This window comes from Etheostoma cragini, chromosome 4 (genome assembly GCF_013103735.1).
Source record: "Etheostoma cragini isolate CJK2018 chromosome 4, CSU_Ecrag_1.0, whole genome shotgun sequence".
NCBI classification, from domain to species: domain Eukaryota; kingdom Metazoa; phylum Chordata; class Actinopteri; order Perciformes; family Percidae; genus Etheostoma; species Etheostoma cragini.
In genome coordinates this window covers 3083974-3100151 of record NC_048410.1, presented here as the reverse complement: position 1 = coordinate 3100151, position 16178 = coordinate 3083974, and the positions used below count along the sequence as shown (strand labels likewise).

Sequence of the window (16178 nt, the reverse complement as noted above, 5' to 3'; positions counted from 1 at the left end):
GGAGGTTTGTCCATGTTGTTTTGAGAATGTAATTTCTGTTTCAAGAAATGAGCCAAACCAATGGAGAAAAACTGTAATCCACATAGAAAATAGGCCCCAAAAAATGCATTCTTTTCTCATGTTTTTGTAAAGTTTACTTAAAACTATAGTGCCCAGCTGTTTTAGAAAATGAAAGTGAAATGATATCTTTGTTTTTAGAGATTAATGTCTTCAGTAGGAATAAAGGGGATTGTTGAATTGTTGGTCTTGTTTTTATCCTGGGATTGGTTTACAATAAGAAAAATATAATTTTTTTTGGTCTTATCCTTTAAATCCAATTGGGGATGGAAAAAAGATTTTTAACCAATCCTTCAGCCTCAAAAATCACCAGAGAGATAGACCCCAACAACTGTTTAAATATGGCAGTGGGTGGTCAAAAAACACATTTAAATTTATAAACGGGAAGGTATGTGTGTCTACAAATGTTTTCATGCAGTGTTGGCAAAAACATACTTAGATCCTTAACTTAAAACCACACAAATTCATATTTTAATCAAACAACAGATTGAATAACTAAGTGTAATGTGATTTGGGTCACTCGTAGTCATAACCAGTGGCGCAAAAAGTGTGTGTGCGCCAAATGGGGCGCCAAAGCGATGGTAAAAAAATAAAAAAACAAAAGTTTAAGAATTAAATCTTGTCTTTTAGCGCTTTATCTGGTTTTATGGACAGTTGTGTGGTTTTCTGTGTTGTGTGTGGGTGTGTCTTGGGCGTGGTGGACATCCAGGTGATTGACCTCAGGTGTATGATTGTACTCAGCTGCACACAATCTACTCATCACCTGTGGCATAACGACTCCAGGCTTCCAGAGATTCAACGCCAGACCATTGCTCACCAGTTTAAGTACTATACCTCAAGCCAACAAACCTGTTGTGGGCCCTGTTTTAACAACCTATGCGAACAGCGTGAAGCGCATGGCGCAGGTGCGTTTAGGGAGTGTCCAAATCCCCTTTTGCTAGTTTTCTTTTTCTTTTAATATTGTTTTTACTTGTTTAATTGAGAGTATTAAATTAGTTACAATTCTTATCGTTGGTTAAAAGGTTAATCATTCACATCGCTAGTCCCGACCAAGCCTCAATGTGTTGACGAGTTGGAACCGTTTTAATCTTCAGCCATAATCCTCCAATAGTTATTTAATATTGTCTGTAATATCATCATTAACAATCGTTTTCCCCTTCATATGTCTCTGAGTGATGCTGCACCTAATCACCTTGCCTTCTGTAATCTGATTGCTGTGCTTTAACAGACTGTAACAGACAAATGTGTCAAACGCTGATTTCCATCTGTGTGCTGGGAGCTGATAGCATCAGACGCTGGAAGGAGCTTGGCCTTTTTTATTTTTTTTTCATTTGTGCTCACCAGGCTTAATATTGGACTGCTCTCTACTGGAGCACTTACAAAGATGATTTTACTTTGCTCTCGCTTTCACTTTCATGGGACTTTGATTGTGTTTGAATTGGTTTCATACAAGTCGGATTTGTCTTCAACTTTTTTGGCTAGATTTTAGTGGAACTGCCTTCAAAAATGAAGCTTATAAATGAATGATTCATAAGCAAATAGGCTATATAAAAGAACATTTCTACTTGTAATTCTGATTCACGAAAGATGAAGCCAAATATGTGATGAATGGAATGTAATGGCTATTATAGTTCAATAGTTGTTTTTTTCAGTCCCATCACATGAAGTCTTGCATTGCCTCCACAGCACTGCCGAGGGGGGTCTGGTCCGTTAAGCATTTCAGGATGGGATACAAATGTGCTCTGGTTGATTGCCTTTTCTTTAAACCTATCTATCATAGTTATCAGGGGCGGCGCTAAGCGCCGAACAGAGCCACGGTGCCACTGCAAAATAGCCTCAGGTAGGAACTTGTTTTGGTGGAACGTTCAAAAGTTGTTTTAGTCGTGTGAGCGAAAACTCAGATTGGACATATGGTCTAGCTAGCTGTCTGGATTTACCCTGCAGAGATCTGAGGAGCAGGTAACCGTAGTCCTCAGAAATTCACCAGAGTTTGGAACGGCTACAAAAAGAAAGCTGAAGGTAGACATTCGGCCGAAAATAAGGGACATCGGGCGGATCTTCCAGGGGCAACTGAGTAATTACCATAAATGAATCGTAGTTGATATAGACTACATTACATGTTATTGCCGTCCCCTGAAAAGTTGACCGCGTTTCATTAAAACAATTTGTGGGGTTCGCTCAATCCAGGTCAGCCATTGTTAGCAATACCAGTTGATAAAAATGCATTAGGCTGATTTTTGTTCATACAAACAACAAAACAACCAGGGGTCGGGTCTGTTTGCTGTCCCTGCACCCTGAACTAAACATGGAAAAGCAGCGTTGAGTATTTATGCACCACATATCTGGAACAAAGTCCCAGAAAACTGCAGGTCACTGAAAACTCAGTTCTTTTTAAATCCAGAATGAAGACTTGTTTTTTTTATGGTGCCTATTGTAAAGTAAATGTTTACTTCTTGCATTGCATTGTAACTTTCATTCTTGCATTTCATACCTGTCTTATTCTGTTTTAGCTGTTTTCACATTATCTCAACCCTTGTGTTGTTCTCCCGGGTCAAAAACAGCCAAAAATGTGACATTTTTGTCCCTTTTTCAGACTTTTTTTGCTTAATTGTGCTATATAAACAAAGCTATCTTGCCTTGCCTTCATTTCAAAAGTGTGTATGCGTGCATGTGTGTGTGCGAGCGTGTGTCTTCTGCATTATGCTTGCCTCAATGTGAAAACTCACACTGGTGGTGTATGCAGCGTCGGGGTCATCCTCCAGTACTCGGGACAGACCAAAGTCAGACACCTTACACACCAGGTTGCTGTTGACCAAGATGTTGCGGGCAGCCAGGTCTCTGTGGATGTAACCCAGGTCAGACAGGTAGGTCATGCCGGCTGCAATGCCGCGCAGCAGCCCAACCAGCTGGATGATGGTGAACTGGCCATCGTGTCTCTACAGGAAGGAGGGGAAGAAAAGAGAGAGATTGGGAAGGAGGAGGTAGGGAGAGAGAGTTTTAATGGCTGATCAAAAAATGGGATGTACAGCAGCAGAAAAGATGAGGAGAGTGATAGAAGCGGAGATTTTAATCAAGATAGAGAAGAGAGAAAAGATAAAAGACTAAAACATGACAGGGATTTGCTTTCAAGTAATAATCCTACAGTATTTTCATATAAGCAAAAAAACTGTTTGACATTGTGGATGTAACACAATGATAAATAAACGTATATCTTGTTAAAGAAAACTTTAATATTTGCTGCTCTAAATCCACTGGTGCCTTTCTCCTGGCTTTAATTCTCTAAGTGAAGTGATGTTGCTCGCCATCTTTGGAGATTTTTACGTTCTGACATAAATCAATGAATTATATTCTCCTAGATGTTTAGAGAACAGCTGCCAACCTCAAAGAGGCTCATAACATCTTCTGAAAATCTACTGGATTATCAAAAGGAAATGCACAAAGCTTTTTAAAACTTGTTGAGAAGATAACAACTCGGTGACTCATTCTTTTCACCGGACAATCAGCAGTCATAGCTTTACAGAGAGGGAAAGATCACAACTCACTCATTGACAGACAACAAGGAAAGGTCCCATGACATGGTGCTATTTGGATTCTTTTATACAGACCTCAGTGGTCCCCTAATACTGTATCTGAAGTCTCCTTTATATAGACCTTAGTGGTCCCCTAATACTGTATTTAAAGTCTCTTTTATATAGACCATAGTGGTCCCTAATACTGTATTTGAAGTCTCTTTTAGTGGTCCCCTAATACTGTATCTGAAGTCTCTTTTATATAGACCATAGTGGTCCCTAATACTGTATTTGAAGTCTCTTTTAGTGGTCCCCTAATACTGTATCTGAAGTCTCTTTCCCAAAATCCAGCCTTGGTGCAGAATTAAAGCCACTAGAGCCAGTCCCACAATGAGCTTTCCCATAGTAGTATTCCCTGTAGTTTTTAAGTAGGAGAGAGGGGTTGCAAGGGGGAAGTTGGGGGTGTGGCCTTGACCAACTGCCACCCAGCTCATTTGAAAGCCATGATATCTCTCTCTCATGGGTGGGCCAAATTCTCTGAGCGGGCAAAGCAGAGAAAGGGGAGGCAACCTTGCCCCTTATGACCTCATAAGGAGCAAGATTCCAGATCGGCCAGTCTAAACTTTCATTTTCTCAAAGGCAGATCAGGATACCCAGGGCTTGGTTTACACCTATCCACCTTTTATAGCCACTGGGGGACCATGGGCAGGCTGAATTGGCAACATGTGAGACCTTTAACACTGAGACGTAACTACACAAAAATTCAAGCAAACCAGAACTTTTACTGCTCCGATACTTTTCAATCAAAAACTTCACTACCAACCCTGAGGAAGGAGTCCAGAGAGCCATTCTCCATGTACTCTGTGATGATCATCGCCGGTTTGCCTGAGGGAACAAACAGGAAGCTTCAGGACTCTTCCTACTGAGCTGAACGGCATAGCTACAGGATATATACACAAATATACAGTACTTACATGCATGTTCAACACTGATTAACTGTATGTCTTACGTGTGATATCTAAAAGAATTCATCCTATTTAATATATGAATAATTACGTTGTTTTTTTTTTACAAAGAAACCTTTTAGTGAAATCCGACTATTACCTTTACACAGTTAGCCATAGAAGTATTCAAGGAAGTCTTTTCCTCCAAACTCTTCCGTTTTACCTAAGAATAACTATGGGCTTACTACAACAAATATGTGAATGAAGCCAAAACAAGAACTCTCAAGTTCTAACCATTTGACTTCTGAGTCGACTCACTGCTTAAAACTAGTCTTTTTTCATAGGCTTCCCTGCTGGACTGTCCCTGTATCTGCTGTGTCTGTTAAGTTGACTGTTTTGTTTCTCTCAGGTGTTATAGATTGCTAAAAACAGTTATATTTACTTCCTGATTGACTTCCTACCATTGAACCCAATACCCAAACCCTAAAGCCAATATATCCTGGATACGGGCACCACTGTTTTGTAATTTTAGAGCAAGGGTCGGCACAGTGGTAGTCTTGCATTGCCAGACCTCACTCCACAGTGCTGTGGAGGAGGGTCTGGTTAGTCCACACAGCATTTCGGGATGGGAATAAAACATGCTCTAGTTTATTGATATTTATTTAAACCAATGACAGTCGCCTTGGGCGGTGCTAAGCGCAGGATGGAGCAAAGGTGCCGCTGCAAAATAGCCTCTTATGACGCTTATATATGTAGCTTAGAAATGTACTTTTACTATTATTAAACTATGCTTTATGCTTATAAACAACCAGATGTTCTGTCATAAATATTAGCATGCAGTCATTAATCCTGACACTAAAACTTCACACTAATATGTAGCTTTAGCAGTCGCGTACTCTGAGTCACCACTCCCTCCAGGCGGATGACGTTGGGGTGGTCGAACTGGGCCATGATGGACGCCTCAGCCAGGAAGTCCCTCTTCTGTTTCTCTGTGTAGCCTGCCTTCAGGGTCTTCAAGGCCACTGGGATGTCTCTTTTACCCGGGAGTCTCATACGTCCATAACACACCTCCCCAAACTCCCCTTAACACACACACACACACACACACAAACACACACACACACACACAAACACACGAATGATCCCATTTCAGCACAAAATACATCCAGTCTTTAATTCTTTATTACTGTATTCAACATGCAATGCGCCCGCCACCTCAGGGTATCCCCCAGAAAAGTTGTTTAGCCCTCTGGCAAGTGTTTTCCAGACGAAGGCCTGGTTTAAGTCAGAGTGATGGCAGCATCAATGTGGAGCCCAGTAGTTTCACGGTAAAATCACGGATAGAATCCAAGAATTTAAAAAGCTGTGAGACAGATTCCACTGAGCCCTACATTAAGTCACAGCTACAAGATAACTAAAGATGTGAAAAAGGTTTCAAACCGAGCAACCCCACTGTAACTATAGTTTCTTTTATTAAAATGTCTTAAAATAGGCCCAGTGGGCCACCAGGCTCATCCCGTCGACCGTGCAACTTTTAGTTTTTCTGGGTCATAATTGAAACTTTTATTTTCAACGTTTGTTACTTTTCCCCCTGATGTTTTTGTCATTTTTTTTGGGCCTTTTCAAGTTTTTGTGGGGGTTTCCCCCCCATGTTTTTGAAGCTTTTTTGGCAATTTTAGTCACTTTGTATCCAAAGATGTGATGACGACAGGACGTAGTTATGTCGTGTACAGGTTGTTGGGACATTCAGTTAGGGTAAAAGGGATTTTAACAAAAAAGACCACAGAAGTGAGTTTAAATAAGTTAAAGCTGGTCTCTGAGGACGAACTGTGGTTGGTCTTCGTCCTGAGTAACTTCCAAAGCCCTCTTCACCAAACTCACACAGATTACCGACGAAAACAATCACAAAATGGCCAAATGACAATGGTCAATGGAAGGAGTGGCCAAAAACTGAAAAACTAAAAGCTTGTAGTTTACACCATTGAGAGCGCTCTGGATTCCCATTCGGTCTCAGGACCCTGAACTCAGTGGGAAGCCTCAACCAGTTGTGAAACTATAAAACTTTCTGACACACCTTTCCTCCTTTCTTTCCACCACATCTCCCGTTGTAACCATACGGCACGCAGACGTCTTTGCTAAATAGATCATTATTCAGAAAAGTGAACTATTTCAGTGTTCTGGTGAGCACCATTGGATCCTCTGAAACACATGTTGGTGTTTCAGTTCTGCAGAGAGGGAAATCAGACAACATGGACCACTCTTCCCTTCTGAGTTGACTCTCAACTTTTCCACGCACCCTGCCCGGGTGGAGTTGTTTCGTTAATCACTGGCCAAGTGGTCAACCCCTTTTTCGGACCAAACTACAGGACTGCACATAGTGAGAGACTTGACAGTGTTGTGGGCAGAGATGTATATGTGTGTTTATTAATGACTGCAAATGTGTTATGATGTTGATGTGATTTCATTAATAAGCAGTACCGGTGCACTTTGATTTTTAATCTATGACTGTGACCGCAGAGTCAAGTCTGTTTCTGTGAAAGTCCTAGATCACGGGAAATGGTGTGTGTGTGTGTGTGTGTGTGTGTGTGGCTTGTGACCTGAAAATTCTACGTGAGATAATAGGCTCTGTGGGTCTGTCAGCTCACAGCCGTCCTTTGTAGACTGATGGAGCTTTATCTCCGTAAAAAAAATCAGCTGTTTAGCTCGCCAGAGTGTGTATAATGAACGTCCCCTTGTTCAAACCAAAATCTCAGTCGGTCCTGTCCATGCCTGGATTAACGAGAGGAGTGTTCATTATCGATAATCAAGATCTAAAGTGTCTTTTCTTTCTCTAAAACATGCTTTCCTTTCTTCTTTGACACTAACCTAACATGCACACATTTACACACATTCACCCATACACAGTGTTGTGAACAGCTAACACTTAGAGCCACGACAGTCACATATACACAAACACACACACCCACACGCACACATGTGCGTTGTTTAGCTAAAACCTATTTGTGGTACCGCTGTGTCTGTAGCACATAGCCTAGCTTGAATGAGCTAACGGCTAGTCCTGGGCTTAGCCTAGCAACCACTCGGTCTTGTCACCTTCCCCCTTTTCCCACACACACACACACACACACACACACACACACACACACCCACATGCCTGCTACTTGTCTGTTGTTTTTGCTTTGGTTTTAGTTTGTAAAGGTATATAGGTAACAATTATTGATTTGCCATTGATAATTTTGACTTTTCCCAACAAGTTCATTAGTACACTTGAATAATTACAGTGTGAAACCAAAAAACTTAGCAGAAAACCTGAACCATGGTTGTGACTTTTGGATGTGACAAGGCCCTTTATGTCTTATCTGCAGCTCAGAAGAACTTACAGTGTGACCGCTGTTATTTGTCTTCCTCTATTCTATACTTTAGATTTCTCTTTATGTCTGCAGGAGTCATATCTAGCACAGTGTATTGTGGAGCAGACACTGTGTTAGTATTCCTTGGCTGTCCGAGGAGCTTTGATTGATAGTCCCACGCAACGCTCTGATTCCGCTCTGCCATCCTCCTCTCTGCTGCACACCACAGCCTTTACACCGGCCAATGATTTTAAGTTAGCCCAGCCAATGATTCTCACTCTGTTTGCGTATGTGTGTTTGTGTGTGTGTGTGTGTGTGTGTGTGTGTGTGTGTGTGTGTGTGTGTGTGTGTGTGTGTCTCTATGGATTTACCTGAACCAATGATTTTCTCTATTTTGATCCTGGAAGCTTCAATTTCTCGGGCAAACTCGTGGACAGCCTGGCAGGGGTCCTCGTATGTGTGCGGGTCGATATAGAACCTTGCATCGGGGAATGACACTAAGATAAACAAAATTAGCATTTGGTCACATCTCGGAGAATGAGAGCCACATCACATCTGAGCCCCCCATCACATGGTGTGTGGAGGGAAAACTTGATGAAAGAGAAGAAAACACTCAGACAACAGAAGGAAGACGAGAGAGTGAGAGAGAGAGAGAGAGAGAGAGAGAGAGAGAGAGGGAGACAGCATCCAGGAAATAAGATCTGTGTGTGCCCCTGTAATCAATCAGTAGACGATGAAAATGGTTTGTTGTTGCTCCATGGATGAACTTTATTACATGAAAATGCAATCCAATTGATACATTTTGGTAGTAATTGAGGGGACAAACATACCGTGACCGTTCTGGTAATGCGTTTTCTCCTCATCAGAGTCCTGGAAGGCTTTGCTGTAGCCACAGTGTCTATAAAAAAAAAACACACATGCACACACACAGACAGTCATCCAAACACGCACACATGCACACGCAAACATACAGTGGGATGAATACAGGACAATAGTGAAACGTGTACAATCAAACTCTAACCACCCCTCATAATTAATGAATCAATAATTGTTCATAGTGAATTATTAACTTCCAAAGGGCTTTTCATCACTTAGAGACACAGAGTTATTTATCAGGAACACCGAGTCAGTCTCGGTTAATTAGGTATTCCACTGCCACCAAGGTGAAACCAATCCTTCAAATATACATTTTGTATTAACAACCTGTTTCTGTCGGTACATGCTTCTATGTTTTGAGGTTACATGCCGGGGAGAAACCTTGTACCTCTATATTTCCTCTCTGGGTTTGACAAATATTTAAACAGGGACGAGGCGATTTCGTCGGACGTCGTCTGAGGTAAACCGCTCAATGAAAAGTTTTCATGTTGCCTTTTTTCATTTTTTTTACCTGACAGCCGCGATATGCATGTAAAGAAGGCCCAACAAACACATCTCAGGAAGGCATTTAAGAGGGACAGGCCAGAAGGATTTAACGCCTCCTTCACATATAAGACATGACTTTGAAAATGAAGCCACAAACTCTTCAGTGGACGCAGTCTATAAACTTATTTCTGCCTATTAGACCTATGAACAGGCATCTGGACTTAGTAAAGGCGTAGGCTACCTCTTATCCGTTGCACCCCACACTCCAGAATAATTACCAATTATTTATCTACTATTGATTATACTTATTTACAAATCATATCTATATATTTGCCTTATGTCCTCTCTGCATCTTATATATGTATGACATTGTAAAGCTCTCTACTGTGCAATGCTTTCCCACTGTATTTGTATCTCTCCTCTAAAAGTGCATTTGAGCTGTATTGCATTGTGATTTTATCATGGTCTGTTGAACTGTATTAATAGTATTGTGACTGTTTTTAAAGCGCCCATATGATGCTCATTTTCAGGTTCATCACTGTTTTTTGAAGTTGTACCAGAATAGGTTTACATGGTTTCATTTTCAAAAAACACCATATTGTTGCACATTGCTGCAGATCCTGTATTTACCATGTGTGTTTAGGTCTCTGTTTTAGCTCCAGAGTGAGACATCTCACTCCTATACTATCTGTGTTGGGAGCTGCACATGCTCAGTAGCTAGGTACGTCACACCAGCTAGATTAGTCTTCCTCCAACTTTGGTCAGTCCAAGTCAGGATTAGCTGGGAGACTTCTTCTAAACGAGGGCCACTTGTGGAATACCTGCACAACAGGGACATGGAAGTAGTCCTTTTGGAGATTATGGTCAACTAGTGTGTGTGTTGTGGGGTTTTGCCATTGAGAACGAGCTAGCATGCAAGTGCTAGCATGCTACAATAAGCCACTTCGTCTCAAGTGACGTAGAAAGCCGTGCGGATTTTTAACAGCTCACCCGGAGACTGTTGGCAGAGGACGATCAGAAAACGTAATCTCACTTAAAACAGCATGGATAGTGTTTTTTTCTTCCAGTTGTATGGGTGTGCAAGCATCAGAGACAAATAATATCACCCCAAATCCCATAAAGTGTTTTTTCATAATATGGACACTTTAAGGTACCTGGCTGCAAAGACACCTTGATCAATAAAGCCATCCATCCATCCATCCATCCATCCATTTTATGGTTATGGTTTTGGTGTTTGGTCTTGTTTTTTTGTGGTAGTCTTTTTTGTGGTAGTCTGTTTTCGTGTCTTAATTTGTTAGCCTGGTTTTCTGTCATGTCTTGTGATTGTGTTATTTTTGGTCTTGTCTTATTTATATTCTGTTTCCTGTTTTATTGTGATAGTTTGGTTTTCTGTGCCATCTTGTTGAGATTGACTTCCTGCCCTTAGTTTTCCTGCCCTTGTGATTGTCTGATGTCTTTCACCTGTTCCCAGCCCTTGTGTCACTTGGTCCTTATTATCTCATTACCCTGTGTATTTAGTCTCTTTTCTATCTTTATCTCTGGATTGCTCGCTACTATTCCGTGTTTTGCCTGTCCTGTTTTTGGGGATTCTGCTTGCACCTGTTTTGATTTTCCTTTTGTTCTCTGGACAACTTTGTTGGTATGGACTTCATAATTTGTTCATTAAATCTTCAAAGCTCACACTGCCTGTCCGTCTCTGCGTTTGGGTCCTACATCCTCTGAAACCCTAACAATCAGTTAAGACTTTCTTTTTTCATACTCTTTGTAACGTTGGATATGCTGGACTTTGCAGTCATGACAACATGATTTTGCCTGGATAACATCTTTGTATCCTACAACATATTTGTGTTAATTTTCAAACAGAATGGAAAATTAAACTTAATATCCATTGAAGTGCGAACTAATTAAGTGCAATGACATGAATTATTTGATGCAGTACTTCAGAGATGTACGTTGAAGACATCAAAAGGGAGGAACAGGAGCATGATGGGATAAGTGGATAACGTTTGGCTTGCAAGCTACTGCACATAAATCAACATAATTAAATCTAAACTATGAGGGGGAAATTATGAGTTAGGAAATTAACTACACAAGACAGTAAGAAGTTGGGGGGGGTTTAGAAGATGAAAGAAACTCCATTACTCATCATCCTTATTGATAATTGATATAAAAGCATACATGTTATGTGCGCTCTGACATTATGAACATTTCAACATGACAAGACGGACCAAAGGTGTTTCTGCATCAAAGTAGATTGAGTTAAAATGTCACACAATTTAGAATAAAAAAAGATTAATTCTGGAAAGGTGAAGGGGGGAGCGTTGAAGATATATCTATGTATGACTATGTATTTTAACCGAAATTGACCATAGACCGTGATTCTATTCACAGTTGTATTTCTCTTTATTTATAGTTTGAACTGCATTACGGGACCTTGATCGGTGCTTCGATGACTGGCGTAATAATAAACATAGTTATGAACCCACAGGTTGTCCTCGGGTCAAATTTGACTCGTTTTATGAAAAGAAATTATATCACAAATATAGGATGCCGGAAAAACAAAGGTGCAATGTTAGTTATGGAAAAAAGGTGCAAAAAGGATAAAAAAAAAAAGAAAACATCAAATGTAAAAAAATTGGTCGCTTGGTCTAAGAGACAAAAACAGAAAATGGTGTGTGATTTAACTGCAACTGCACACAATTAATTTGAACAAGCTGCCAGAACTTCTTCTGTTATTGAGTGCTACTCAAGAGTAGAGATGTTAAAATTGTTAACGGGTCGTGCATCATTTTGTATTAACTTGTTTCAGTTTTGTTCTGATCTATTTAGGATTATGTGCACCATAAATTGAAGCAGAAAAGTCACAAGTCATTGCAGGAATATTCACCAGAATGCAGGAAATTACGTATTTTATACGCTCGAAATTTCATTTATGCTCAAAAGTGGCGCTCTCAACCCCCCAATGTTCAGCACAAAGTTACACCCTTGACTGGCAGCCAACACTACATGTGGAAAAAGCAGGGGAGGAAAACAGTGAACACGGGGGGGGGGGCTTTGATCACAAGCAACATTACACAAATAGAGACACGGTATAGAGTAGTGTAAGAAAGTGTTCCACACACAGCAGCGATGGGTAGTGTGGTAAAGTGTAGCCTTGCCGTTTCCTGCAGATGATGATGGCCAGAAAGGTTACCAGGCCGGACACCATGGCCATGCAGATCCAGATGATGGTCATGGTGTTGTAGCGCAGAGGAGCTGAAAACACACACAAACACACTGTGTAAGCTGAGGGAAAGTTTACACTAACACACCCAGGTGGCAGGTGGCAGGTCAACTGTTTTTACGGTCAAACAAGACAAGGAAGAACTTAAGCTTGCATTTTGAAAATGTAGCTCTGGCATTGAAGGCAGGAAATATTCAGCTGAGGATGTCTATTCTATCTATTTTTTAAAAAGATTTGTCAGGTCCATTAAATCAAGAACAACGCAGACAATAAAACAGCTTTAAGAAATGCTATTGAATAAATTACGAATTAAAACAAGTTTAAAGGTTCTCAACTTTTCGCCTCCCCCCCTGCTGCCCCCACCGCCGCAGCCTAAACTAACTACACACATTTAAAATAATTGGAAAGACTTTTGTTGTCAGACTGCAGGTTACTTTTAAAGTTTTTTTCACATCAATGAACGTCCGTTACATTCAAACCATTGCCCAAGGAGTTGATACAAAGCTAATTAAGACTCCACACAACAATCTCTGTATTTCTCAGTATGGCTTTGTTTAGAAAATGGTGTTGTCCGGCAACTTTTGCGCACAGAAAATCAAGATAAAAGATAATTACCTCATCTAAAGAGTCCATCGTGTTATTTTTAATACTTCGTGTCCTTCTTGGCTACTAGCAACTGTGTGGAGGAGGGGTGGGGGTGGTGCACAATCAAGGAAGGCTTGTATCATGTGGATGCGCCAACAGTTTTGTTGTTAGGACATTGAATTCTTCATAAGGGCGGCAAAAAACTAAGCACTATAGCTTTAAATCTCACATATGGTTGGGTATAGTCCATATCCATGAAGTTTCACTTTTGGGATTGTTCACCACTGTAGTTAACTGCTCCTCAGATCTCTGCAGGGTAACTCCAGACAGCTAGCTAGACTATCTGTCTAATCTGAGTTCTCTGTTGCATGACTAAAACAACTTTCGAACGTACACAAGGCTGTTTTGCTGAGGCCCCTTGGCTTTCTGCTTTGAGCTTAACGGCACCCGCAACAATGGTGATTGGTTTAAAGAAATGCCAATAAGCCAGGTCCCCTTTTTGTCCTATCACCAAATGCTTTGTGGACCAACCAGACCCTCCACCAGATAACTGTGGAGAAAGGTCTGGAAAAGTCAAACTTGGTTTAATACAACTCAACTACAAGTAACAGACACATTACAAAAAGCTAGTGAGTCTGGTTTTTATGAACTTTAGGTCTTATTGATTATTCGGCATGTTGGGGAGTGGGATGTGTGCAGTTTTCTTGTTTTCAGAGTCCGAAAATGAATCAGTATCAAGAGGAGAGTCAGGGTCCAGTGAGCAGCAGAATGAAGGGAGACTATTAGTCAGTGAAACAGCACTGGGACACAAACCAGGCAGGAGGTCCAGCTTTGCAGACCTGGAGCCTGCTCTGCATGTTATCTGCCAAATCCCTTGTTAGAAAGAAAAATGTTCTAATAAAGTTTTTTTGTGTGTAATTCCTGACTTTCAGTGCTGTACCAGCCTCAGGTGGACAGACTCATGATGACTTCTAGCCCAGCCGAGCACTGTGTACCGATGATTGTAGCTGGGATAGGCTGCAGTTTTGCTGACAGGGGTGACCCTCTAAGAAAGCTCAGATCAATGGAACAGAGGGATGGACTGAGGGGTTTATCAGCCTTACTGACACTCTAGCTCTGGACCATGCTGTGCAGTCTGGGCTGGCCGCGCTTTTAGAAGATTTCTGGGCCAAGTCTTTTAACACACAAACCGTTTTCTTACTGGACTTTTTCCACTGTATCAAACAATACACAACTACTAAAGGCTCCCTGTGGCTTGGGGGCAAGCAGCGGATTTTAAGCAACAACTCAGTGATACACTGTTTCTCTGTTTCTTATAGACCAGGGCTTCTATACAGGTATTCAGTCCAGACCCCAAAACTTCCTTTTACTAGATGAAGCTAGGAATACGACTGTACTTTTACTGCATGAAGCTCAAAACATGGGCAGAATGCTTTTTTATTACTGCCAATTGTTCCAGAGCCTTGACTTGGAATAAAAATTAGATATCAACCTTTGAGTTATTTGTTGGAGAACCCCTGTATATATACCATAAAACACACACACACACACACACACACACACACAAACACACACCTGCTTTCCCAGTCTGGATCTCCACATTCTGGCTGAAGCGTCCGCAGCCTGCTGACGTTCTGGCTCGGACCTGGAAGATGTACTTGGTGCCTGGCTTCAGCCCTGACACTCGGGCGCTGGTGTTTCTGGACTTAAGAGTGGAATAACTCTGCGCTTCATTATCCTGTAACAGAAACCGCCACATTTAAAGATGACGTTTGGGGAATTGGTGTGTTAGTCTGCCTATGAGCTCCATCGTTTCCCCACGAAATCATAAACTCAGCTGCTCCACATTAACACATTACAGATGGATTATTACAAAACATGCTATGTGCAAGAAAAAGGCAGATCATGCAAATGAACAGACACAAAATGCAATTTGTCTGTTCAACATGGAGAACGCCCTGTTAGCTGCTAGCTGTTAGCTGCAGTCATGTTTCTATAATCATCAAGCAGCAGTTCATCACGCAGCAGTTGCCTGTGTATTTGTAGCTCATCCGTTTTGTGTGTGACTGTCAACTGTACTCGCACATTTATAGCGATCAAGATTAACTTAAAAATTGACCGTAATACTCCTTTAACTTAGATTTCCTATCCTGTATGCCGTTACTTTAATGAATACAACTTGTCTGCCAGTCGAATTAAATTGGCCGGTAATTACCTCAGACATCTTTAATCAGCCAAAATAATGAAAGGAACCTTTTGAGAAGTGTGTGTCTTATTTTCATATAAGATAATTCATTTATGATGCACCATTTGCTCAAATGTAAATTCTAAATGTTCTTTTATGCCTATGTGATATGCCAAGTTTTGTGTTTTTATATACAGTAGCTTACATATTCGTTAATATATATAATATTTATTTTGAAGAAACATTCTCTCTTCGGATGTTTTGTGCAAAAGTTCATCATCACTGCTATCCTCACCTTGTTTCATCTGCTTGCTGCAGCATCCTGGCAAACTTACTTCAGAGATGCTTGATAAGTGTGGAGGTAAAATGAGTTCGACGATAATAAGAGGAGCAAGGTGCAGCCAAACAGCACAATAAGTGAATCATTCATATTTCTTTGGAAAGGATAAGAGCCTAATTGTGAAAAAGTGCGAGGTGCAGAAATAAGAGCTTTTTTTTGTCTTCATTATCATCCTCAGCAAAAGCACACACCCCCTCGCTGTGACACATAGTTCTTAAGCACAGTCGTATAGAAACCTTAAGAAAGCACATTGCTGACTTGTCCACTTGAAATCCCCCGCAGGCGTCTCGCCCCCCTGAGCGAGGCCAGATTAAGACACCAGTGTGAAAGACGAGCTAATCCTTCATCCCTCCCCACACCATCCTGCTTGTTTGGCTATGAGACTGTCTGTTTCCAGGCTGCTCCCTCTGCAATTAGCTGATTCCTATCAACACACACACACACACAGACACACACACACACACACACACACACACTCACTGCAATTAGCTCGTCACTGGGCTTATGCAGCCGCCAGCCGCTTGCTGTCACTGTCACTTTCGCTAAGTTGGAATCCACACCGTCTCATCCTACTTGTTCCTCTCCCTCTCTCGACCCCCATTTCCTTTCAATTAGCTGAGCTG

The 16178-nt window shown here is 41.2% G+C and overlaps 1 protein-coding gene across 1 annotated transcript in view; it reads right to left on the bottom strand.

Moving 5' to 3' along the window:
• epha8 (eph receptor A8) overlaps nt 1-16178 on the bottom strand; it is a 77228-nt gene that overhangs the window by 10888 nt on the left and 50162 nt on the right. The window contains exons 9-15 of the mRNA XM_034868477.1: nt 14606-14768; nt 12345-12477; nt 8691-8758; nt 8232-8357; nt 5407-5592; nt 4390-4451; nt 2766-2993 (exon numbers count right to left, since the gene is read on the bottom strand). Coding sequence (XP_034724368.1) covers nt 2766-2993; nt 4390-4451; nt 5407-5592; nt 8232-8357; nt 8691-8758; nt 12345-12477; nt 14606-14768 — 966 coding nt within the window. The remainder of the gene's footprint in view (nt 1-2765; nt 2994-4389; nt 4452-5406; nt 5593-8231; nt 8358-8690; nt 8759-12344; nt 12478-14605; nt 14769-16178) is intronic.